The sequence below is a fragment of the Scylla paramamosain genome, chromosome 33 (genome assembly GCF_035594125.1).
Source record: "Scylla paramamosain isolate STU-SP2022 chromosome 33, ASM3559412v1, whole genome shotgun sequence".
Classification (NCBI taxonomy): Eukaryota; Metazoa; Arthropoda; class Malacostraca; order Decapoda; family Portunidae; genus Scylla; species Scylla paramamosain.
In genome coordinates this window covers 6,749,843-6,777,367 of record NC_087183.1, presented here as the reverse complement: position 1 = coordinate 6,777,367, position 27,525 = coordinate 6,749,843, and the positions used below count along the sequence as shown (strand labels likewise).

The window sequence follows — 27,525 nt, the reverse complement described above, 5'->3', positions numbered from 1 at the left end:
AGTGACTAATAATTCAATGCCAACAGCATTACAGAAACAATACAGAGTTGAAGAAATGGAAAGAAAATGTTTACTTTTATTTATTTATTTTCATATTTTATGCATGGTCTACTGTAACTAATTTATACTCTAGAGATGCAGCAATGTTTTTTTTTTAACTTGATGGTAGGTTCATTTTTCCTAATCATCATCTGGTAGCTTGATGAAACCAGGCATAACTGCGTGATGTCCAGCTTCCTCTCTTCCTCTGCATATCATTCAAGGGTGGCTGCCGTGGCTGTCGTGCATATGTGTGCATGTGCATGCTTATGTGCAGAATATATCCATATGATGTGAAACACCAATAGTGATGTGGAGCAAGCAGATATGCATTAGGAAAAAACCATGGCCAACATTGCATATAATAATATGTAATACACTATAGGTAATCAGACAGAATGGCACCATACAATATGTTGAGGCCTTTCACTATAAGGCGATCCACAGAATATTATTCGTCCAGTGATGTTTATTCGTACTTAATACACGACCCCCTGATTGGGAAGAACAAAGATCCAGGAAAGCCACAGACAATAGGATTAAGAGATAAGTCCTCTTAACAGAATTTTAAGGCATTAACAAGTTCTGAGCAATCACTGTTAGTGCTTAACAAGAGAATATTAAACTTAACAGCCCTAAACTACTGTTTGCTAGGATTAACAAGTTTATGTATAGGGGCCCAGGTGTCTGATGCCAATGGCACCAGACCCTTATTCTGTTTCCTCTTACTTTCTCTATCCTCAATTTCAATCCACAGCTGAATGTTGCATTTAAGCATACAACAATATAACTAGCTCTCTTCAGAATATTTCACTACCACCATGGTTTGAACTATATTGCCACTTTCACTAAATTTATCTGTACTGCACACCTCTCAGCTGACTCCTCCAACAGTACAAAATTCTTTGACTACTCAGCTTCCAAAATGGAGCATATTTTCATCCATTTCCCCTTACTGAAATCTCCATACTTGGATATTTCAACGTTCACCATCAGCATTGGCTATTACCTTTCTTCATTAGCCTATCCGATGAACAAATGTTCCATTTTGCTCTTCTACATGACCTAGACCTACAGCAATTAATGCATCATCATATCTCCATTCCTGGCTGCCTTAGATATGCACCCAACACTCTTGACCTATAGCACTTCACCATATTGTCAAACTGTTTCTCCATTGGCTCCTCTAATCTTGTTTATGTACCTTGTCCTACATTACTCCAATGCTGCCTCTGGACTCACCAAAGCAGAGTTGGTTCCAACAGTACAATTCTGCTAAATGGAAGATGTGAGACAGTACTATTCTGGTTTTCCTTAAAATGACTTGCTTCTGTGTTAGAGACCCATCTCTGTGCAGAGCACATAACAGAAGTATGAGGATATGGCATAGAAGCATACATTCCACAGATTTTCTCTAACCCCAGACCTCATAATCAACTCAGCTTATTCACATGCTGTCTATGGAAGAGAAGCGATGCACAAAATGCACACAAGCCTTCTGTCTCCTGAAACTCATGCTCTTTATATTTTGTGTCAAAGTCTTGCCAGCTCATTTCCTTGCGACTTGTCATCCAGCCAAAATCATCAACAATTTTCCCTCTTCATCTTTCCCCATTATTTCATTTGGATGGTCCCATTACCATCTCTATCTTTACAACTGAACTCTTCTGTCAAATCTTTGCTGGCAAATCCACATTGGATGATTCAGGGTTTGTTCCTCCTTCAACTCCTCCTCTATCTAAATCATATCCGTTATAAAAATTCTTTGCAATGATGTTTTCTATGCCCTCTCTGCCCTTGATCTATGAAATGCTTATGGTTCTGACAGAGTTCCTATCATTATTCTCTATAACTGTGCTTCCATGCTCACTCCCTGCCCAATTAAGCTCTTCATCTATGTCTACCAACATCCACATTTCCTTCTTGGAAGTTTGCTGACATTCAACCTGTTCCTAAGAAGGATGACTACTCCAATCCTTCAAGTTATTGACCTAGGGCTTTGATTTCCTGTCTATCACCCATACATCTACATAAAGTTTTCTTGCACACAAGCATTCTAGACTGACATCTATATAAACTCTGTCTCAAATTTAAAGATCTGTCTACATACAGACTCTCACAAATTTGAAGAAACGTGACTTCTATAAATGTCCAGACTTGCTAAAATCCCACTTAGTATTTATTTGAGCAAGCTAGATATAACTAACAAAATATCAGTATGATTTTATTAGTAAAATGGAAGGATCTTTTACAATTTGGTATGGTCACATGAAAGCAAACACCTATATAGAGATCCAGACAAATGATACCACTTCAAAATTTTTGTATATGTAAAGATCCTTTACTGGGAAGAGGTTGATTTCTAGGCTTCCTTCATATAATTTCTATCCTTCTCTCTGCACATTGATACTGTATGAAGTTTTCTTTCTGGCTATTCTAATGCAGTGGTAGACAGCTACTATATTCTAAACCTACTGACAAGTGTTTCACAAGGCTCTGTGCTATCATCCATTTATATCATTCACAAATTATCTTCTCAGTCTAGCTTCTGGTTCAACCCATTTTTACATTGATTACTATGTCCTTCATGCCTCAACATCACTTACTAGATGCCTAACTTTGCAGGAATTAAACAGTTCATGAAAAGCTACAGAATGTAAAACTTGTGATCTATTATTTCAGAATAGGGCAAAATATGCTCTTATGAGATTTTGTAATAATTTTCATACTGTAGCACCTTCATGATTACAATTCAGAATGATTCAAGTTGATAACTATATTTTCTGGCAAATAAGGCATGATTTTTTTTTTTTTAAGAAATTTTCAGAAAATTATCTTTTGTGCCTTTGATGCTGAAGGTCAGGGTTTGTGTGGACTTGGAATACTAATAAGTGATAGTTTCAGTGCTACAGTAAGTCTACTGGCACTGTAAATGAACTCAAAGCACCTTACAAAAGTGTTTCCCAAATTTCTTTAGAATGATTATCAATTAAATATTATAAACTACAAATATGGATACATGTGTAATTACAAATATACTTATTGGGTAAATAGTAAGCAAGCCTTTGTCTGCAGCAACTGTGTGCTGTTTTAACTTCAGATGACACCACAACTTGCCCTGCCATTTTTTTTTTTACAAGTGATGGAGATGACACATATTGCTCAACCAATGAGATGGCTTTGTATTAAAGTGGGAGGGGTTGCTGTTTGTTGTGTCAGCAGTGGAGATTGATAATTTTGATGATGACTGACAATTTTGGTGTTGTTGGCAGATGGTTGTCAGTGTAATTAACTAAGGCCAATACTGGTGATAGTGAAGGTCAGGGGTGATACTTGGAAATGTTGAGGTAAGTGCTGTAATTAAGACTACCATTATAACTTATTAAAAGGTGTAAGTCTAAATTTTCATAATTCCCATGCATGAAAATTTTATAACCAGCATATGAATAATTATGCAATGATCTGTACTAGTTTGAGACATTCAGCTAGCGAGGCTGAGGTTAAATGCATTTTTCTTTTTTGGCAAGATTAGGCCTGCCACAACTGGGGTGTGGTTTATATGCTGGAAAGTGCAACATTTCATTCTGTAATAGCAGGTTTCATATATTTTCAATACAATATATGATTCACTAGATTACAAAGAAATTAATTTGGGACTTTGGGTGTGTTTTATTTGGATCTCTGTAAGGTATAAATGGACTACCATGGCTTGGGCAAGTTGGTTGGCTGTATGCTCATGAGCAAAGCTTCTGCTCAGAACCTGCATATATTTATGTATGGGTATTTCTTGTGAGGAACTCTTGTTTCTTAAACATTGCTCTACTGTAGCTGCAGATGTTACAACCCCTTGTAACAGCTGCTAAAATACAACACAAATGTTGTATTGTTAAATGCCCTAAAAATTAAATTCCTTTACCAATTCACTTGACATAACCTTCCTGACAACTATCCCCTCTTCTTCAATGACTCAAAAATCTCTCTCCTCTACTCTGAACACAAATGGACTGTCCTTCACTTAAAATAAACTGGAAATGTCACATCTCTCCTCTTGCTAAAACAGCTTCCATGAAGTTACATGTTCTGTGCTGCCTCCACCAATACTTTTTCCTCCTTCCAGTTATTTACTCTAAACAAGAACTTTTTTTTCTTTTTTTATATATAGGAGGGACACTGGCCAAGGGCAACAAAAATCCAATAAAAAAAAAAAGCCCACTGAAATGTCAGTCCCATAAAAGGATCAAAGCAGTAGTCAAAAATTGATGGATAAGTGTCTTCAAACCTCCCTCTTGAAGGAATTCAAGTCATAGGAAAGTGGAAATACAGAAGCAGGAAGGGAGTTCCAGAGTTTACCCAAGAAAGGGATGAATGACTGAGAATACTAGTTAACTCTTGCGTTAGAGAGGTGGACAGAATAGGGGTGAGAGAAAGAAGAAAGTCTTGTGCAGCGAGGCTGCAGGAGGAGGGGAGGCATGCAGTTAGCAAGATCAGAAGAGCAGTTAGCATGAAAATAGCAGTAAAAGACAGCTAGAGATGCAACATTGCAGCAGTGAGAGAGAGAGGCTGAAGACAGTCAGTTAGAGGAGAGGAGTTGACGAGACGAAAAGCTTTTGATTCCACCCTGTCTAGAAGGGCAGTATGAGTGGAATCCCCCCAGACATGTGAAGCATACTCCATACATGGACGGATAAGCTGTTTTAGCTAGAGATGAGATGTGAAGTTTCCAGTTCAGATTATAAGTAAAGGACAGACTGAGGATGTTCAGTGTAGAAGAGGGGAACAGTTGAGTTTCATTGAAGAAGAGGGGATAGTTGTCTGGAAGGCTGTGTTGAGTTGATAGATGGAGGAATTGAGTTTTGAGGCATTGAACAATACCAAGTTTTCTCTGCCCCAATCAGAAATTTTAGAAAGATCAGAAGTCAAGCATTCTGTGGCTTCCCTGAGTGAAATGTTTACCTCCTGAAGGGTTGGACGTCTATGAAAAGATGTGGAAAAGTGTAGGGTGGTATCATCAGCGTAGGAGTGGATAGGACAAGAAGTTTGGTTTAGAAGATCATTAATAAATAATAAGAAGAGAGTGGGTGACAGGACAGAACCCTGAGGAACACCACTGTTAATAGATTTAGGAGAAGAACAGTGACCGTCTACCACAGCAGCAATAGAACGGTCAGAATGGAAACTTGAGATGAAGTTACAGAGAGAAGGATAGCAGCCGTAGGAGGGTAGTTTGGAAATCAAAGCTTTGTGCCAGACTCTATCAAAAGCTTTTGATATGTCCAAGGTAATAGCAAAAGTTTCACCAAAATCTCTAAAAGAGGATGACCAAGACTCACTCAGGGAAGCCAGAAGATCACCAGTAGAGTGGCCTTGACGGAACCTATACTGGCAATCAGATAGAAGGTTGTGAAGTGATAGATGTTTATGAATCTTTCTATTGAGGATAGATTAAAAAACTTTAGATAGGCTGGAAATTAAAGCAATAGGACAGTAGTTTGAGGGATTAGAATGGTCACCCTTTTTAGGTATGTACTCCATACAGTCCATGTATGGAGTACTGCTCCCACATATGGGAGGTTCAACTCACTCACCCCTCCCAAACAAGGTGAAGCTAAAATCTTCTAGTTACATCGATTTCTCTTCAGTAAGACTGTCTCAGTTCTCTCACTCACCAGTTATGTTGCAACTCTTACTATCTTCTAACATGGTAACTGCTCTTCTAGACTTGCTAACTGCATGCCTCCCCACTCCTATGGCCTTGCTACACAAGACTTCCTATTTTCTTCCCTATTCCATTCACCTTGCTGATGCAAATTATTTAGTATCATCACTCATTTCCCTTACTAAAACTTTCTTCTTGTTTCTGTATTTTCTCCAGCCTACAACTTGAACTGTTTCAAGAATATCATGACATCTCAGAAAAAATAGCATTTGAGCAGGGTTTTTGTTTTTTAATGATTTCCCTGATACACAAAAAGGGTACACTTATGTCATCTTACTTTCAGCAATTCTTTCCATGAGGCCATGAGTGACTAAATCCACACAAGGGAAGAATCAGCATATGAAAGAGAACTATCTAACTAAAATTGAATAGTATGCTATATTATGGTAAATTATTGTTGGAGTTCCTCACCTTGTACCAGAAGTTCACAGATACAGTGTTTCCTAAGTGTGGGAGGCTCTCTATCTGATGCCACCAGTACATAGGGATGTAGAGCACATCACCAGGACCCACCACTGCCTCCATTCCTTGTAGGTGCTTCAAGCCTGGGAACTTCTCCATGTCAGGATCATCAAAGTCAACCTAGGGACAAAAAGATATTGTTCTCTTAAATGATTATAAAACATTATTTGGTGCAATGAAAATAAAACTATACAATAATTATCTTCATCAATAACTATAATTATCTTTATCTACAATGTATGATAAGAAAACTGATTGTCTTGCATATTACCAGCAGCGAAAGTTAATCTATACATAAATTCAACACTACTCAATACAGCAGTTATAAACCTACACTGAAAATGACAAAACTTTTAAAATACTGGCTATCAAAACCTAAAGACAAAAACTAATGATTAGTCACTTAAATATGAGCCAGTGTGAATGCTATGTATAGCAAACAGCTCATACTCTGCTTAATAGAGAAATTCAGTGAGAGGTATGTTGCCACTACTGACCACTTCATCACCACCACCACTGCCACCCCATCCCTCACCACCATCACTACTGCCACTACCAATATTATTACTACTATTACCACTATCATCTTAATTACTACATACTTCTACCAGCACAACCACCACTGTTGTTACTACTGCCATCACTGCCATTTACCTCTACCACTTTCTATACAGCACAGCTGGATTAGTGTGTCTAGTTGACTGATTCATCATCAGCATTTAATACTCACCCTGAACATAAAATTTTGAATACAATGGCAGCTGCTCAAAGTAAAGTTCCTTTCCTTTCCCTGCCTACCTCACACTGGCTGGCCTCCTTCACACTCCACTAAAATGAAGAGCATCAAGAAGCAGACTGATAGTTATGCAGAAGTGTTTGCTATCAAAACACACATGGCACCTGTGACTGCCGGTCGTGTGGGTGGTACACTGGGTAGGGGTACAGCCTCTCATAGTGCTCAGGGGCAAACAGGATGCATCGCTTGTAGCCCACCAACTGACTGAAGAAATTCTGTTGTTCATCATAGTGGACTGGAGTCACATTTCCTGCAAAGATGGATACATGTCATCTGCACCACCACCACTGAGGAAATGGTGTGTGGCCTATAATGGCACACATGCACAGACAAGTGTTGTCTCATTGTACAGTAATAGAATGGGTGATTATTCCTACACTATGACTATTGTCATATAAAGCTGGCATATGAAAACTGAGTGCACATATTAAATTACCAAAGCTTCTGCATTTCCTGCATTCATGTCTTATAACTTAAACAGCATCATTCACTGGAAAAATTGCATCTACTAATCTACAACATTACTTTTCAGTCTGAAAGAGTGAGTCTGAAAAAGAGAGAGAGAGAGAGAGAGAGAGAGAGAGAGAGAGAGAGAGAGAGAGAGAGAGAGAGAGAGAGAGAGAGAGAGAGAGAGAGAGAGAGAGAGAGAGAGAGAGAGAGAGAGAGAGAGGGGGGGGGAGGTTGTGAATGGGATGATGAAAGGGAATGGAACCCCTAGAACAGCCATAGAAAGAAAACTGAAAGAAAGCAGTGTGCAAATGAATGGTTTAGTGGAAGGTAAACAAAACCCTCCACCACCTCACCTTCCATGCCCACCAGCAGCAGGTTGGAGGTAAGTGGCCCCCAGTTGTTGTTCTTCTGCTGCATGTTGAGCCACTGCCAATTGAACTGGAGGAAGTCCATCACAATAGCTTGTCCCACAGTGTTGTTGAGTCCCTGCTGCAAGTACACTCTGGGGATATGGAGATATTCTGCTTAGGTATCCTGACCTCATCTCTCCATCTAGTTCTTTGCACTGTTGCTTTTTCAATCATTCCTAGGTGGCTATTCTGTTACTCAAATTGTCAATCTATAATATGATCTGATAACTTATCATCTAATCAGTCCTGAAACTGTTTTGTAAATCAATAATTTGCTCAAATAATTTTTTTCTTTTGATATTACTCAAATCAGACAATATTAAGAATTATAAAACATTAGCATTTAATAAGTACCCAAACCACTTCCTTCTAGCAACATTCCTTAATTTCCCTCAGGATAGAATTCTATGCACCTCACTCACTGTATGATATAGGGTGTCCTGCTAAAATACTATCAACAAGAACAAGGGTACATTTACTTTCTCTGTCCTAGTGTCTTTATGTAGAACCCATTTTTCATCTTCAGCCCTCTGATTTCTTTGGATTACTTAAACAATATGCAGCTTTGCCATCCACTCCATGTCTGTGATGTACCACAGCTTACCTCACATTTACCATCTCTCCTTTTATTCTTAACCAGTTTCCTACCAATCTGTTATATTCTGTATTGCTCTTTTTATCTCAACCAGTTGCCTAGCTATCTGCTATATTCCATTACTACTATCAGCTCCCATACATTTGTTCCTAAAACCTTTAAAATCTGAATATTCAGGTTCTCAAAAGGTAATGTGAACAGAATCTTGCTGAGTATTAGTTGAGTATTTGAGTCTATTATAACTGTTATATAGCAAGATAAAAAAGGTCAAAGCATACATACATTGCCATGTCAAAATGTTTCAGGGTTCCTACCATATACTAATTATTTAAAGGTAATGGAAAATATTTTGGACTTTTCAGGACAATGTAGAGGTGACAGTGAGCAGACACCCCTTCAGATGCTGTAGCAAGTCTGAGGTTGTTCCTGATATGGTAATGCATTTTCCATAATTACAAGCTGCCTTGAAGGAGCCTATTCTCACATTTGGGAGAGTAAAAATGTCCGTACACCAATGATGATGATTTGGATCTAATTTTTTAGTTAAAATTATAAAACCTTATGAAATAAATTTTTCTAATTATCCATGCACAAGTCAGGCACAGTCAAATGTTTAGCACAGTTATCATTTTCCCCATCTTTTTAATGATGTGATCATGTAGTAAGAAATACTGGTAAATTTTATTATCTAACCTATTAAAAAGTATAATTCACTGCTTGAAGGTATGATCACAGATTTAGGTTCTGAATCCTGTCACTTTGGTTCGGTAAACTTACAAGCTCAAAGCAGTCAGGTGGGTGACATAATACAACTTTAAGTAGCATTACTTTTTTCATATAAATCATTACCATTATGAATATTTTTTGTGGTAATAGTCAGTCTTCACTACTGCAGTTCTGTAATCATCTGATACAAATGTTCTACTTCCTTAAAAATTATAGTTCATAATGTCTCACTCTGATACTTTCAGTGCTGTCAAGAGCACTCTTGACAAGTTATACGAGCTATAGAACCTCTAACAGTTATTAACATGATTGGATGAATCACTCTTTATACTATTTGACACACTGTTTACAAGGACTATAAATTCACTGTAACCTACTAGACACCATAACACTTGTAATACAAAGGGAACAGAACATAACAACACTCATCACAAATACTATCTACTGTGCATGGGAAGTGTCCCACAAGCCACACTGCCAGATCTGGCACTCTAGTATAGTACCATTCAAGTTGTTTCAGGTTGTCACTCATGGAAGTGTTACCTGATGGAAAACCCAATATGTGACTGAACAGCAGGACCCAAATCTCACTTAAGTAGATGGTAAATTATCAGTTTGAAAAATATGAATATATCAATAAAGAATAAATAAACAAAAATGAATGAAGAAGCAATATGAAGAACAGCGTACCTCTCATCCCCAGGCTTCCATTCCCTTAGTTTCTTGACAAACTCTGGAAAGGTTAAATCAACCCTCCTGGTGGGGGGCACAAAATTAGTCTTGTATTGCTTGATCTTGGCTTCATCATAATACTTGAACTTGTGGTTGTTGGAGAGGAACACCATGTAGCGCTCCGAGCCCATGTGCTGTGCCAAGTAGTCCAAGTCCCATTTCAGTGCAGTATCACATAAATTTGTGTCTGTCAACACCACTGGTTTCTGTGAGAAGAGGAGAAAGGAACTGTGGTGAGGTAAAAAATATGAAAAAATGTGCATGATTTCTGTAGGGAGAGAAGAGAGATGTGATGATGTAGGAACAAGGAAACATTTCTACCTTAGGATGAAGTTGGGAGGGAATCCATAGCAAGACAACTCATAGTATAAGAGTGGTTAGTTGGTTGTTATTTGGGAAAAAACAAAATACCTGTCTGAACAAACGCCAGCTAGTAGATGGGGAAAATTGATGGGGAAATTAATTTCTTTTTTCTTCCTTATTAAAAAATAACAAAGATCACAAGTTATTCATACAGCTTGTCTTCAAGAGGCATAGAAGTTCCATGATTCCAAGTGAGAGGATTGTGTTGGGTCAAATGAAGGTAAATGCAATTTCATCATCAGTATAAAAGAAGATAGCAGTATGAAGCCAAGTGATGAGCAGTGGAGTCTTAATACTGAAGTGATAAAAGAAACTTAACTCCACAATTGACAAGTTAATAGAAAATGAAATTTACTAAAAAAGCAATAAATCTGCCACAAAAGATAAGGAGAGGAGAAAAACATGAGAAAAAAAAAATCTGTATGAAATGTGCTATACTCTTCAAAATGTTTTTTGATCTACATAAGGCAACTTTCGCAAACACCTTAAAACATATGATTATCACAATTTGCATTAGAATCTCCCTACTGAAGATACTCCATACTTTTAGAAAGACAGAAAATTAAATCAATAATGAAACAATAAGATTTAAATCAGTGATACTGAGACTTGGTACAAAGGAATACAAAGGAATACAAAGGAAAGCCAAACAGCAACAGACCTTTTGGTCCTTGCAAGGCTGTTTGGTAACTACTTCTAACTAGCTACAGGGAAGAGAGACAGGACAGCATACCAGAAAGCTCCTCCCCCCCCACCACTCCCTCCAGCTTGCGCTGGCATGGAAATATTTGGGAAAAGTACCATGCAGTATGGAAAAACTGACATGGAATTTTCATAGGAAAGGATGAAAGGAAGTTCTACTATTCACCTTACGGTAAACTCTATACGCCTATCTGAAAGTTAATACAATTTATATTAAAACTGGTGTCTGTAAAATAAGAGTATTAGTGAATTTAGTACTTATTCGGACAAGAAGAGAGCTTGTTGGGGATTTGCTTTTAAATATTTGTCTATTTTATTTTTGAATGATTCAATAGTATTGCTGTTCACAATTTCTGCTGGAAGTTTATTCCATATATTTACTATACGATTAAAGAAAAAATGTTTGGCCTTGTGGGATTTAAAATGTTTGGGTATAATCTTGAATCCATTATTTCTTGTTAGGTTAGAATGATCAATGGTAAAATATTTATGTGCATCAATGTTACAATATCCTTTGAAAATTTTGAACACTTCAATTAGGTCTCCTCTTATCCTGCGCTTTGTTAAACTAAATAGGTTTAGTTCTTCCAGTCGTTCCTCATACAGCTTATTGCGCAATCTTGGAATCATCTTTGTGACTCTGCGCTGTATCTTTTCTAGTTTTTCAATGTCTTTTTTGTAGTATGGTGACCAGAACTGTAAACAGTATTCTAGATGAGGGCACACCAGTGAGTTATATAAGGCAAGTATTACCTTTTCTGATTTTAAATTCAAAGGTTCTTCCAATGAACCTTACTAATTTATTTGCCGTCTTTACTCTTTCTGTGCAGTGTTGACTCAGCTTTAGGTCGTTTGACACAACGACACCAAGATCTTTTCTTTATCTGTGTTTGACAGTGGCATGTTATTCATTACATATCTCGCCTGAACATTGTTGCTTCCGATATGTAGAATTTTACACTTTTCTGTATTGAATCTCATCTGCCATTTTTCTGCCCAGCCTGTTAGTTTATTGAGGTCACACTGCAGTTCCTGCCATTGTGACACAGACGTTACTCTACTTGCTATTTTGGTGTCTTCTGCAAATTTACTTATTTTGCAATTTATCCCTTCATCACTATCATTAATGTACATTATGAAGAGTACTGGTCCTAAAACAGAGCCTTGAGGAATGCCGCTATTTACCTTTTGCCACTCTGACTCTTTTCCATTTACCACAACATGCTGTTTTCTGTCAGAGAGCCAGTCTCCCAGCCATTTCAGGGTGTTTCCAGCAATGCCGTGAGCTTTTACTTTACTGACGAGTCTCTTATGGGGAAGTGTCGAAAACTCTGGAAATCAAGGTAGATAATATCAACAGCTTTTGTCTCATCATACGAGTTAAATACTTCATAAAAGAAGTCTAATAAGTTTGTTAAGCAGGAACATTTGGTTCTGAAACCGTGTTGCGAATCCTTTATGATTTTGATATATAATTTGTTGCCATCCACCTCATATAATGGAGCCTAGAATGGTCAATACATCTGAATTACCATGGCTTTCCTTCACTGAAACACTGTCAAAGTACCAACACAGATAAATTAAATAATCTAGAAGTTTCATGAAAAAAAAAAAAAAAAATAGGTAAATGTGTCTGGAGAGAACACCCCTCCAGTTATCTTATTTCCCAAAACTAAGCCATAATTTTAAAAAATCTAGTTAAGGGGACAGGTAGTGAAAAAAAAAAAAACATTGTAGTGTACACAAAATTTCACTTAGAAAATATTTTTGTTGAATTATGTTTCCTAGAGGTGAAGTTGATGTCTGCAACAGAGAAAAAAAAAAAAAAAAAAAAAAAAAAAAAAAAAATATATATATATATATATATATATATATATATATATATATATATATATATATATATATATATATATATATATATATATATATATATATATACACACACAATTTTTTATTTAAAAAATATTTTTGAAATTAAGATGACACAAAGACCAATGGTCAGATTCAACCCTAAATACTTTATTTTATTTCTCAAATTATTAGAGTAAAAGGCTGTCAATGCACTTTTCTTATCATTTATATTATTGTTATATATACTTTTTACTTCCCTAAAATTAATAATTTATTACAATATAAAAATTCCATACATAATGATTATTATCAAATTGCAAAATGTGCATTGCAGATCTTTCAGGACTTTAATTTACAAACACTTTGCAGTAAGAATCATATAAATTGGCCAAAAAATAAGAGAAAAATCTTGAGTTGAATCTTAATAAGTTACAAATGAGAAAATGATAATTAAAAGTAAACACTAACACTTCAGTGGCCAACTGGGCTGTACTGGTTGTCCCTCTGAAGGCACTTGTTCCTCATCTTTTTCTTCAGTGGAAAATCCATTGCTGTATTCTTCCTTTCAAGGGAAGATGTCACTTTGGAACTAAATGGAACTCCCATATAAGCATAAAATGTTAGCTAGCAAAGTACTCATTTGCTGCCTGGGCCAAAGCACAATCTAGCTTGTCCTTGGTTGCAGGGATATGTTTGGGGCAATATAATCATACTCTGATATGGAATGATTCATTTGCATTTTGCATAAACCTTTTGAGGCAATTTTTTGTCATTGTGTCATTGTGTGAGAGTCATACGCATCATGAACAGGCTGAAGTTTATCAGGCTCAAGTGAAAAATGAAACCTTCATAGTGTTGTGGCTGGGCAGTTCCTGCCCTAATGCGAGATAATTCTGTACTATTATGTGTTCAGCAGAGTCAGATGTTTTGTTCATGACTGGAAGTAAGTAGGCTATGAGGGGACTCAGTGACTGCCCAAGGCTTCCTCTGGTATGGAGGATGAAGTTGAGTCCTCCAGTATTTCTTCAGTTTCTTCACTTCTCTTGCATTCTACAAGAGTTCCCTCTTCTTTCTGAGTTTTTTGCTAGGCATTCCCATCCTCCAGAGACCTTGTGAACGTTAGAAAATAGAGATTTCTTAAGAGAGAAGCTGCCAAAAAGTGCAACTCTGTGAAAGCTGAGCAGCCATTGGGATCCCCTCCCAGGCATCCACCAACAATGATCCTTCTGCTCTTGCTAAGCTATTTAGTTGCCAGTATTCACCATGAGCTTCAATTAAAAAGTGAAAAAAAAAAAAAAAAAAAAAAAATAAATACATAAATAATAATAAAATATGAATAAATAAATAAATAAATAAGTGGATAAACAAATAAAAATAAAAATAAAATATAAATAAATAATTTATAAATAAAAATTACCTGCATGATGCATATGGTGTATGTCACATTGGCCACACCCACTTTACTAAAAAATTAATAAAAATACTTAGAATGCAATAATTCCTTTTAAAATAGGTGAGAATGTTGCCAGATGAACATCAAAGCTGGTGGTCCACTTAACTCAAATACAGTGGAACCTCAGTTTTTAACTTAATTTGTTCCTGAATGCCGTTCAAAATCCAAAATATTTGTAAACTGAAACTATTTCATCATAGGAATCAATGTAAAATAGATAAATCCATTCTCAGACGCCTGTCCACCATGTCTTAGTGGGTAATGACCACACTCCCACTGCTTACAATTTTTTTTTATCCAGAAAGGATGAATTGAATGAACTTACTGACATGGAACTCAACAAAAGATACTGTTTAGACTGTGCAGACATTCTCTTTGTCAATGAAAATGAAGGTGATCATAACACTTAGACATCTTGCTGCTGGGAAAAGCTACTGGGAAAATGTAGTTGTGCGGTAGTGATGGTGTGAGTCACAGAGAGAGCCACAGGAGGCTCGGCATTATTCCTGACTGCCGAACCTTGTTTGTTTACATTGAGGTTCTTCAATGGGATCACATGTAACTTATTTCAAAGACTGAATTACTGTCTTACCCACTGTCTCTCTCCTCCAAATATATAAAAACAAAAGAAATATTTTATAGAGACTATAAATTAGTAATAAATGGCAGCTTTTGCTGCATCTTGTAGTATTTGAAATCAAGTAACTTTGTTTGAAAACTGAATTATGGTACGACAACTGAAGCAATTTTGAGTTAAAATTTTTGTCCGAAAACCAAGACATTAAAAAAGGGAGATATTTGGTAATCGAGATTCCACTGTATGCCAAATCTTGGGTTTCTGACCAAATTTTCAATACCTGTCCCCTTAAATATGTTGATCTTTTTGTCATTTATAAAAGTAGGCAGTCTAGCCTAAGGCGAGTCCCGCTTTGCCTTTAAAAAAAATATACAAATAAATAAAAAAAAAATATTGGAAATATTTTGGGCCAAAAATCCTATTTTAAATAAATTCTACCATGCAAAATCATGAAGACATTTCTGTTGTGACAGCTGCCAAGGTCTGCTTATCAGTAGACAAATTGAAGCTATGGAATAACAAAATTCTGCAAACATTTGGATGAAAAGTGAAACATTTAATCTATGAAAAGAAATTCCCCATGATTATACGAAGTGCTGATGAGGATGAAACACATGCTCTCTGTTGTTGCTGATAAACTAGGACAGTATCTGGACTCAGGTGCTTAGTGTATGTACAATACATTATCATAAAACCTTTCTTAAAGAGGAAACTAACACCATCAAACATTATGTTTGAAAGAATTTAATTTAAATCAAATACTCTTAAAGCAACCAGGGCAACCAGGGTCAACCAAAATCTACACTAGCCTTGGTCATCACCTCAGCCTGCTTGGTGAGGTGTTAGACTTGCACTTCTGTAAGTGTTCTGACAGAATTTTGACCTCCAGCAAACACTGATCACAAACAATTTATCCTGTCTTCAGATCAATTTCTCAACATTTCAACAATTCCATAAGGCAAGATACTACCACTGAACAAGACCTACCATAAACTAAACCTCTTTATAAATGAAAAAAAAAAAAAGGTAAAGATTATCTAAATCACAGCTTGAAAGAAAACAACATTTTTCTATATTCACATATGTACACTGTAATTAAAAGAATACTGATTAAAGCTACAATGGAATCACAAACTGGATATTTTGTGACATCTCAGATACATTATTTAAAATTTTTTGGGGAGGATGGCCAGATCCTATAGTACTGTCTGTCTGACAACAGTGACCTGGCCTTTGTATCACACTGTCAAACAGAATATGGAGATGCATGTACTTTTGAGAAGTTCCTACAGCTCAACCAACCAAAACTGAAGGTATCTGATTACAAGCAGTGCCTTATGGGTTATATATCCTTTATCAATTGGTTTGTTCTGCAGCCACAATTAATCTATGCTAAGATACAGTTTTCCGTGTGTAAATAATAATGTACCGATATCTAAAAAGGTTCTAGGGTGCTTTTAAGTTCAATGTATTTTGCCAATGAATGTATAATATAGAAGCTTGGTCCTGGAAAATTTCAGTGGGTCATTGAAACAAATAGTAACCACTTACAAGTACTGGCACACTTCAATATCCAAATTTGGATAAGAGATGCCTGAGATGTTTGGAATGCAATGCTGCACTTGTCACCTGACAGAGTAGGAATTCACCAGTGTTGATGGTACTGGTTAGCCTGCAATGAACTCGACACTAACTTTTCATTACTTCATCTACAAAGCCATTTTATCCTGTTTCACTTGCAATGAAATGACATTCTAGGGATGGAACAACAGAACTAATGGAATCTGTGCACATGCTTCATTCCTTCCTGATAATGTAAGTAAACCAACCAAACCAATCCTATTACTGTAACCAGATCCAACAAGAGATGGATGTAATGTACCAATACTCAAATGAGTATAATGATCTTATATTCCTCAATGCAGTCTACACTTGCAACCTGGTAAACTGACTGCACTAACAACCTGATGACTGAATCTGGTAATTCTTAGAAGTCAGGACTTCAAACCTACTTATGGATTGCACCAAGGATGGGGGAAACTGACCTTGTCAACGTTGGTACTGTACTTCACCCACAGTACTGAACATAATAAATTTTGACTGCCCTAAATAAATAAATAAATAAATAAATAAATAAATAAATAAAATAAAATAATGTTAACCAATGTAATCTCATCTAATAAGTTCTATCATATTCCCTTCAGGAACATCATGGAAATACTAAGAAGCTGGATTGCAGGTTGGATAAATCTGGCCACGAGAGGATTGCCTCGCCTGTCACTCATCCACCTACTCAGTGCAGGACCTCAACCAGCAGGCCCATAATGGCAGTCAAAACCTGTAATGATATTTAAAGCCTCAACCCCAGTCACTACACCCAGCCATGGGATTGCGTCCCCTCGGGGCCTCTAGACATAAGCTTGATGTTAATTAAATAAATTACTATGATCACTTCGAATAGCGGAGATAAAAAAAAAATATATAAATAAAAAAACCTGGTTTAGAATTCTGGGCTTTTAAGAATTAACACAAATTTATTTCAATCACCTACCACCCTATTAAAGAACCAGTACCTTGCTACTTCACCACACACATGCACGCAAGCTGCCTGCCCTGCACTCACCTCCTCGGCGATCAGCTGGGAAGCCAAGGGATCCGAGGCAGACAGGCGGGGAACGTGCTCAGTGGGGAAAAAATACTGCTTCAGGTGGTGGGCTGTGTGGTTGTGGTTCACGACGTGCTGCTTGTGCTCCACACTCTCCTCCATCTGGTCACTTGCAACACTCATTCTTGCCTCGCCCTCTCTCGGTTGCGTCTCGCTCTCACTCTCTCACTCGACTGACATGTAGAAGTAAACACACTCGCACACACGCCTCACTTATGTCCCTATCACTCTCTTATCCTACCCTCATTACTGTTGTATGTACAATATTCAACTCGTTATATTATTTCCATCTTGGTTTTACCGTATTCACTCTGTCAAGCTAAAATGTTAAATGATAAATTGTATGACGTGAGGAATGTAGATCTGCTCATGGACTCCTCTTTCCCCCTTCTTTCCGATCCTTCTTACTGTTTTAACTGACACTTCCTATTCATTACGTCATTGTTAGTCTAATTATAACTTACACTTGTGCACAGAATACCAAGTAATCCACTGTATCAGATGCCAGTTGGTAATAATGGTGATATCCTATAAAATACACCACTGAGTTGCCAACGTGGATATATTGGGTGTTGTTTTCTCACGTCTTATCTGACTAGGGGTCACAGGGGACAGAGCTACATGTGGCCACCAGCCTTCTGTCTCTTTCATTACTATTCACCAATGTAACAATGAGTCTTTGTACGTTTTTAACTGACCTGAAGCATGCCGTTACAATGATTTTTTTTTTTCCCCGTATCATATAGGAAAAAAAATCTAGAAAGCCGACAGCAGAAAGGAAAAAAAAAAATGCATACATTCTTAAAAAATAAATAAATAGTACACAAGGTAACCCACATGAAGTAATAATAAATACCAATTTGAGAAACCGAATTGAGATACACCGAATTTGCATAAACAAGCTAAACAAACTGAGGGCTTCCTAACTATGATGTATAAATCCTTGTGATAGGTGACCGGGATGAGTGGTGTGCAGGGGATCATCGTGAGTGGCGAGGCGTCAGAGTCTGATGAGGAAGAGGAGTTTTGTGCTGCCCAGGCCAAAGGTCAACTGCGTGAGTACTGACGTGTATGTCGTATACGAGTCACTTGGTTATCCCTCCCATAAGGATGTTACGGTTGTATTTGCTTTCATTTAATATTTTCCTTGGTTGAGTACGTTTTCCTAGTTAACTTACTCTTTTCTTTCCAGCTAACATCTCCCTCTGATAATTATACCCCCCCCCTGCCCTAGTTTTATTTACTTTTTTTCTTTCTCTTTCTCCCCTGGTATCTTTAATGGACAATCATTGACATTCCCCTCCACAGAAAACTACCAAAACAAATATTCATCCTGCTCCATGGAAAAAATTATACTGAATACATTCTTATCACATGAATGTACTTGAGAACACGTAATAACAAAAAGGATCGAAACCAGCAGGATTTATGGATGGTTTATTATAAATTAGGTTGGTGGTCAAGTAACATGGAGGGGAGATGTCCAGAAAGAGTAAGGTTGAAGACGGAAAATGCGCTACACATTTAATTCATTCACTGCTATTTGACATTTCATTCCTTAATCGCAAACCACTCAGATATTTCTTTTGGTTCTACAACTATTCTTAAACATTATCCTGATTAGATTTTGAAAAAAAAAACTTGTTCTATTCATTCTTTTCCTTCTTGTAGCTGATTGTAAAGATTTTGTAGTGTTTTTTTGTCCCTCTGCTGTTCATCATAGTGAAAGGATTATTCTGGTGACTGTAGTAACCAATGACGAGCACAATACATCATTTGAATATCTTTCTCCACTACCCACTGCAGAACTTACCTAAATTATCTTTATCTCATGGAGGAGGCACTAGGCACCTGCCAAAACGATAATTACTCCCAGTGAGGTCTAAAGCACTGGATCAGGGGGTGCTGTGAACTTATCATTAAACCCAGCTGTGACCTCAGTGAACATTTCCCTTTGTGTCTCACAACACAAGGAGGCAGTCACAGCCTGTCCTCTAAAGACAACTCTCTTCCTCCACACAAAACCACAAGCATCTAATAACACACACACCCTTCACTCAAAATTAAAAAATTATCATGGCGATTCCTATACCAGCCTCGTAGTCCCCATCTGGGGAGGGGACCACAAATGTTCCCAAGTCGGACTGCCCTTCTGACAACGATCCTAATTGTCTTGACACCCCCGTCAACTTTTCTTCATTAACTTCTGCAACATTCGCGGTCTAAAATCAAATTTTTAATCTGTAAAACACCACCTCTCCTCTTCTAAACCTCATCATCTTTTCCTCACTGAAACTCAGGTGTCTGAGGGAACTGACAGTAGCCCCTTTTCTGTTCCCTCCTACTTTCTCGATCCTCATTTTCGATCCAAAGTTGGGTTTATGTGCACAACGACTTAACCTGCTTGTGCCCACGCTCTTGAATCTTCCGTATTTTCCACCATCCGGCTACGACTACAGAGTCACTCTCAAACTAAATTTATCTGTGCTATATACCCCTCACCTAACTCCTCTGACTATAAGAAATTCTTTGACTACTTAACTTCCAAAGTGGAGCACATTCTGACTCTCTTCCCTTTTGCAGAGATCTCCATTCTTGGAGACTTCAATGTTCACCACCAGCTTTGGCTTTCCTCTCCCTTCACTGACCATCCTGGTGAATTAGTCTTTAACTTTGCTATCCTCCACAACCTAGAGCAATTGGTGCTACACCTTACTTGTATTCCTGACCATCTTGGAGATACACCCAACATTCTTGACATTTTCCTGACGTATAATCCTTCTGCTTATGCTGTCATCCTCTCTTCTCTGTTGGGTTCCTCCGATCACAATCTCATATCTGTATCTTGTCCTATCGCTCCAATCCCTCCTCAGGATCTTCCTAAGTGAAAGTGTCTCTGGTGTTTTGCCTCTGCTAGTTTGGGGGACCTGAGGAGGTATTTTGCTGATTTTCCTTGGAATGACTACTGCTTCTGTGTCAGAGACCCATCTTTGTATGCTGAGCACATAACAGAGGTGATAGTGTCTGGTGTGGAGGCGTACATTCCTCACTCTTGTTTTGACCTAAACGTTCCAAACCTTGGTTTAACACAGCTTGTTCTCGTGCTATACATGATAGAGAGGTGGCCCACAAAAGGTACTTAAGCCTTCCATCACCAGAATCTCATGCACTTTATATTTCTGCCTGGAACCATGCCAAGTCTGTTCTCCAACTAGCCAAAAACTCCTTCATCAACAGAAAGTGTCAAAATTTTTCAAGATCTAACTCCCTTCGTGACTTCTGGCATCTAGCCGAAAATATCTCCAATAACTTTGCTTCTTCTTTCCCTCCTTTATTTCAAACAGATGGCACCACTGCTATCACATCTATTTCTAAAGCTGAACTCTTCGCTCAAACCTTTGCTAAAACTCTACCTTCGATGATTCTGGGCTTGTTCCTCCCTTTACTCCACCCTCTGACTACTTCATGCTACCTATTAAAATTCTTCACAATGATGTTTTCCATGCCCTCGCTGGCCTAAACCCTCAGAAGGTTTATGGACCTGATGGGGTCCCTCTTATTGTTCTCTGAAACTGTGCCTCCATGCTTGCACCTTGGCTAGTCAAACTCTTTCAGCTCTTTTTTTTATATAGGAGGGACACTGGCCAAGGTCAACAAAAATCAAATAAAATAAAAAAAAACACTGAAATGCCAGTCTCATAAAAGGGTCAAAGCAGTAGTAAAAAATTGATGGATAAGTGTCTTCAAACCTCCCTCTTGAAGGAATTCAAGTCATGGGAAAGTGGAAATACAGAAGCAAGCAGAGAGTTCCAGAGTTTACCAGAGAAAGGGATGAATGATTGAGAATACTGGGTAACTCTTGCGTTAGAGGGGTGGACAGAATAGGGGTGAGAGAAAGAAGAAAGTCTTGTGCAGCGAGGCCACGGGAGGAGGGGAGGCATGCAGTTAGCAAGATCGCATGAAAATAGCGGTAGAAGACAGCTAGAGATGCAACATTGCAGTGGCGAGAGAGAGGCTGAAGACAGTCAGTTGGAGGAGAGGAGTTGATGAGATGAAAAGCTTTTGATTCTACCCTGTCTAGAAGAGCAGTATGAGTGGAAGGTTGTTTGTCAACATCTACCTTTCCTTCTTGCTGAAAGTTTGCCTACATTCAGCCTGTTCCTAAAAAGGGTGACTGTTCTAATCAGTCAAACTACCATCCTTTAATTTCTTGTCAACATCTACCTTTCCTTCTTGCTGAAAGTTTGCCTACATTCAGCCTATTCCTAAAAAGGGTGACTGTTCTAATCAGTTAAACTACCATCCTATTGCTTTAATTTCTTGCCTATCTAAAGTTTTTGAATCTATCCTCAACAGGAAGATTCTTAAACATCTATCACTTCACAATCTTCTATCTGATCGCCAGTATGGTTTCTGTCAAGGCCGCTATACTGGTGATCTTCTGGCTTTCCTTACTGAGTCTTGGTCATCCTCTTTTAGAGATTTTAGTGAAACTTTTGCTGTGCCTTGGATATATCAAAAGCTTTTGATAGAATCTGACACAAAGCTTTGATTTCCAAACTATCCTCCTACAGCTTCTATCCTTCTCTCTGTAACTTCATCTCAAGTTTCCTTTCTGACCGTTCTATTGCTGCTGTGGTAGATGGTCACTGTTCTTCTCCTAAATATCTTAACAGTGGTGTTCCTCAGGGTTCTGTCCTGTCACCCACTCTCTTTTTATTATTCATCTAAACGAAACTTCTTGTCCTATCCACTCCTACGCTGATGATACCACCCTGCACTTTTCCATGTCTTTTCATACACGTCCAACCCTTCAGGAAGTAAACATTTCATGCAGGGAAGCCACAGAACACCTGACTTCTGATCTTTCTAAAATTTCTGATTGGAGAAAAGAAAACTTGGTATTGTTCAATGCCTCAAAAACTCATTTTCTCCATCTATCAACTCGACACAACCTTCCAGACAACTATCCCCTCTTCTTCAATGACACTCAACTGTTCCCTTCTTCTACACTGAACGTCCTCGTTCTGTCCTTTACTTATAATCTGAACTGGAAACTTCACATTTCATCTCTAGCTAAAACAGCTTCTATGAAGTTAGATGTTCTGAGACGTCTCCGTGAATTTTTCTTACTCCCACAGGCCTCTGTACAAGGGCCTTATCCACCCATGTATGAAGTATGCTTCACACGTCTGGGGGGGGTTCCACTCATACTGCTCTTTTAGACAGGGTGGAATCAAAAACCTTTTGTCTCATCAACTCCTCTTCTCTAACTGACTATCTTCAGCCTCTCTCTCATCACCTCAATGTTACATCTCTAGCTGTCTTCTACCACTATTTTCATACTAACTGCTCTTCTGATCTTGCTAACTACATGCCTCCCCTCCTCCTGCAGCCTTGCTACACAAGACTTTCTTCTTTCTCTCACCACTATTCTGTCCATCTCTCTAATGCAAGAGTTAACCAGTATTCTCAATCACTCATCCCTTTCTCTGGTAAACTTTGGAACTCCATGCCTGTTTCTGTATTTCCACCTTCCTATGACTTGAATTCCTTCAAGAGGGAGGTTTCAAGATTCTTATCCTTCAATTTTTTACTACTGCTTTGGACCCTTTTCTAGGACTGGCATCTCAGTGGGCTTTTTTTTTTTTTTTTATTGGATGTTTATTGCCCTTGGCCAGTGTCCCTCCTACATAAAAAAAAAGAAAAATTTTACACACTAAAATGGTATAGCCACTCAAGCAGTCCTCAGGCTGTTGATGGTGTTAATTATTCATTGCATCACATCTCCACTTTTAGAGCATCATGGAAACAGGTAGTGATCTGTGGACAGGATAAGTTACACATGAGAAGTCATCACCAGAAACTGAACCCTGGCAAGACACCAAGATAACTATGAGTCTGAGAGGTTACTTACAGATTAAGGCCAAAAATTATCACCAAGACCTGTGTGAATCTGGAAGGCTACAATTATTCAATATTCACATTGACCAGCCTGGCATGATGGGGTCTAAATTTCACACTCAGCCTTTCCTTATTTGCCTTTATGTGATTTATAAATTAATGCATTTTCAGTTGCCCAGAGAGCTCAAGGAATTCCAGTTGAGGGCAGTGCAGTCAGACAACCCACCAAAGTGCAGCACCAGCAACAACCACATCTTATTAAAAGAACTCACGTCTCTCTCCTCCACCAGAAGCTATGTAAGGCATTACTGGTAGTCTTTCTTAGCAGACTTTCCTTGCCAAAATTTTGGTTTGTTACTTTAATTATTTGTACTATTGCCATTTTTTAAATTTACTTATAATGTATTATTCTTGTTTTCATGTTGTAAATGCTTATTTCTGTTCACACTTTTCCATTTATGTTCACACTCTTGCATTTATATTTAAGTGCATGAAACTTCTTTCATCAAGTTTCAACCTTATTGTAAACTCTGAAGAAACAGTTACTAGGAAGACTGATTTTTAAGGTATGTGCTAATCTCATTGCATACTGTTATCAATGTCCACAAGGGGAGACCAACACATCCTTAGAGCAAAACTTGGCCGAGTGCATCCGTGGCCCATTGAGGGAACAGAGCAGCCGTATGCAGCACCTCAGCGGAACCCTATCAGCAGTTCAGACCTCCACCTTGTCAACTCACAATGCTCTCACTCAAGCTTCCCGCAACCTCTCTCGGACCAATTTCCTTCTTGCTGGCTTAGATGATAACCCTTTGTCCTCACTGAAAATATTGCAATGACAAAAAAGTAAATAGAACACTACACTACACTTACCATGTACATAGACAATTAATGTTATTCACATTATAGTGGGAGATACTTCTGTGCCTGCAACTCCTGCATACCCTCATACTTTCATATCTCTTTTCTCCAAGTGATTCAAGCCATCTCAGGGTGCTAAAGTTTACCACTACCACACCACAGTTCATTCCTTCTCCCCTATCAGCAGTGCCATGTAACCTTATTGTTGCAGCACCAATGTATCCACCTAATATCCCTTATTGCATTTCAGTTGTGCTCCATTTACCTTCCACTGTGTAGGTAACTCTCAAATGATTAATTTCCTTTGCTTACATCAGAGACCTTTGATTATTATGAAGGCATAAGTCAGTGCTAAACTACTTAACCATCATGTGCTTTTCATGTATTTTAAAAATCTCCATGCACACCTTCCATTCATCACAAGCTGAAATGATCCTATCGCTAGCTTCCTGCCTAACTCTCACCATGTTTTCTTCATACTTACATACACTAGCACACTATTCTTACTCTATGTAGATTTGGGAAATAAAATATTTAACTTTCTTTTCATGCAAACAAATGTGGAAGAGGAAAACTTTTGATAAATGTCAGCAAAAGTGTGTGTGTGTGTGTGTGTGTGTGTGTGTGTGTGTGTGTGTGTGTGTGTGTGTGTGTGTGTGTGTGTGTGTGTGTGTGTGTGTGTGTGTATAATCATATCAAATGTAATACAGTTACAGTTCCTAATATGTTATCAGTGATCCAGTCATTGCAATAGACTTGTGATTAATGAAACAAAAGCACACCTCTGGTCCTCAGTGAAATCCTTTTAAGTTTGAAACAAAGGGTGTGGCTTTCAAGTTATGGCTGAGCACTGACAACATTCTGTATCATCACAATATTCTTCCACTGTTGTGCATCATTTGGTAATATTGTATTCATCACAGTAATAATACTACCAAGTTGTCAGTATATCTTAGAATTATCACTTGCAATGTGGATAGTATCCAGTCATAAGCATTTATAGGGAATTATCACTTGCAATGTGGATAGTATCCAGTCATAAGCATTTATAGCTGAGTTTATTAATTATTCTCAAATCACTCACATTTCAAATAATAGGGATCATAGGCTATACACAGAATTTCAAGATGCCTTGAGGAGGGCAGGTCATGCCTCACCCTAAACCCTTAGTTTGGTTTTGTAATGTAAGAACTGTCACTTCTTGTCAGATCTTGTGATTACACTATCACAAATTGCCCTGCATAATATGAAGTGTACACCATGTAGGTTAATTCCATCGTACAAATGGTATACATATGTTTAAAATGTAAGAGAAAAAGACTTAAGATGCTTCTTCTGCAGCAGGACTGTGCATTAAGCAGCTGCGCTTCATTGAATGTCATCAGTGTACAGTTATTTGTCTGTTCTGTTGATATATTTTGACATCGCTTTATCAAATAAATACTTGCAGAACTTCTTATAACTTGTATTTATATAATTTCCTTTCATGAACACTGCCATACTTTGCAATGTGTGATGCTACTGGGACAAAAAGAAAATGCTTTAATTTGTAAATACATATTTATTGGTGCAGATTTGATTGTGCTAGCTAAAGCAATCTAAATATTTGATGTGTCATGTTATGATTGATATTCTATCAGCAAGAAGTTAATTAGCAGTGGTGTTCATCTGCAGTCCTGTCACCCATTTTTTCTATTATTCATTGATGATCTTCAACCACTTTTTCTATTACCAAACTTACTGTCCCATCTACTCCTCTGATGATGCCACTCTGCACTTTACCACGTCTTTCCTTACACGTCCAACCCTTCAGGAGTTAAACAATTTGTGTTGGGAAGCCAGAGGACGACTGGCTTCTGATCTTTCTAAAATTTCTGATTGGGGCAGAGCAAACTTAAGTGTTGTTCAGTTCCTCAAAAAACTTATTCCTCCGTCTCTTAACATAACTTTTCGGATAACAATCCCTTCTTCAATGACAAACTATACACATCATCCTCAGTCTGCCCTTTCCTAATACAGTAAAATCCCTCTTATCCGGCATCAACGGGACCGCCGACATGCCGGATACTTGAATAGAAGTGAAATTATGTCCACAATCACCACCCTACACTCACACATCTTACCATAACAAAGATCAGCTGAACTTAATCAGCAGCTGATCTGATCAGCTGCTTAAGTGTAAGCACAACACGCTTCCTCTTTTCTACAACTTTAGGCATGATGAAGGCGTCAGGCGATAAACAGTGTGCACGCGGGACTGAGTCACTGAGTAAACACAGTGCAGTGGGCTGCGGATGGCGCGAAGCAGTGCGCTCTGGTGGCGAGGGGACAAAGTATGCCTCGCACGGGAATTTTAATCGATTTCATGAGTACACATTGATTTTTTATTGATTTTAAGGCTCGGGGAAAAATGTGCTGGATACTCGAATGCCGGATAAGAGGGATTTTACTGTAATCTAAACTGTAAACTTCACATCCCATCTCTTGTTAAAACAGCTTCAATGAAATTAGGCGTCCTAGTTATCTCCGTCAGTTTTTCACACCACCCCAGTTGTTACCTATGTACAAGGGATTAATCTATAAATATGGAGTGCGCAGCTTACTCCATATGGTTGGAAGCGTACTGTACGCTTTACGTATGTGGGAAGGGTTTCACTCTTGCTGTTCTGCTGAACAGGATGGAATCAAAAGCATTTCATCTTACCATCTCCTTTGTCTTCTGCATCTCTCTGTCGCACTGCTGCAGGTCTTGCTATTATCTACAGCTACTTCCGGCATAGTTCGCCCCCCCAAGGCATACGTCACAACACACCGTGTTGGGTTTCACAGGACAGGTCAATGCACGTCACAGTGCATCGTGTTGGCCTGATAGGCTTCACTATCATTTTCGAGATGATTATCAATTCCCACCGTGTGGTGCAACAGTTAAGAATTGTGCAACCTGTTATGGTCTTACTCTTCAATAATACCAAAAATCTATTTAGTATGGCCGAATCACGAAAGTCTACCCACTCGTAATTAATGCACTAAAAATATGTAAGTTCACCGTATGTGTAGGATTCCTGCAGTTAACCACCTGCTCCGAGCGCTGGGTGTGCAGAGGCAGAGACTGAGGGGCGAGGGCCGGCCCGGGCCGCCGATTTGTCTCGACGCTTAGCTTCTGAATATCGGGTTCGATTATTAATACTTAGGAACGCAGTACATCCTTGTTGGCTTGTTACCA

The 27,525-nt window shown here is 38.2% G+C and overlaps 2 protein-coding genes across 6 annotated transcripts in view; one reads left to right on the top strand and one right to left on the bottom strand.

Moving 5' to 3' along the window:
* LOC135089566 (hypoxia-inducible factor 1-alpha inhibitor-like) overlaps window positions 1–18,118 on the bottom strand; it is a 35,272-nt gene extending 17,154 nt beyond the window's left edge. The window contains exons 1-6 of one of the 5 annotated variants that reach the window (XM_063985284.1): window positions 18,002–18,118; window positions 17,496–17,710; window positions 9,885–10,132; window positions 7,817–7,965; window positions 7,118–7,263; window positions 6,167–6,337 (exon numbers count right to left, since the gene is read on the bottom strand). In XM_063985284.1, the coding sequence (XP_063841354.1) occupies window positions 6,167–6,337; window positions 7,118–7,263; window positions 7,817–7,965; window positions 9,885–10,132; window positions 17,496–17,660 (879 nt within the window). In that variant the 5' untranslated portion in view covers window positions 17,661–17,710; window positions 18,002–18,118. Of the gene's footprint in view, window positions 1–6,166; window positions 6,338–7,117; window positions 7,264–7,816; window positions 7,966–9,884; window positions 10,133–12,176; window positions 12,323–17,495 lie in introns of all 5 variants that reach the window. The other 4 variants (XM_063985283.1, XM_063985286.1, XM_063985281.1 and 1 more) reach the window with 4 other exon arrangements.
* LOC135089569 (uncharacterized) lies at window positions 17,550–25,759 on the top strand. The gene is made up of 5 exons (XM_063985294.1): window positions 17,550–17,579; window positions 18,284–18,365; window positions 18,490–18,592; window positions 23,613–23,738; window positions 24,051–25,759. Exons 3-5 carry the CDS (start codon window positions 18,499–18,501, stop codon window positions 24,278–24,280), a joined length of 450 nt encoding a protein of 149 aa, XP_063841364.1. The 5' UTR covers window positions 17,550–17,579; window positions 18,284–18,365; window positions 18,490–18,498; the 3' UTR covers window positions 24,281–25,759.
* The last annotated feature ends 1,766 nt before the right edge of the window (window positions 25,760–27,525 follow it).

What these genes read in the sequence shown, in the direction of transcription:
- LOC135089569 (XM_063985294.1), top strand. Translation starts at nt 18,499, where the DNA reads ATGAGTGGTGTGCAGGGGATCATCGTGAGTGGCGAGGCGTCAGAGTCT. An exon ending in CCAGGCCAAAGGTCAACTGC is followed by an intron (nt 18,593 to 23,612) that starts GTGAGTACTGAC and finishes ATGCATTTTCAG; the next exon opens with TTGCCCAGAGAGCTCAAGGA. An exon ending in TCTCCTCCACCAGAAGCTAT is followed by an intron (nt 23,739 to 24,050) that starts GTAAGGCATTAC and finishes AATGTCCACAAG; the next exon opens with GGGAGACCAACACATCCTTA.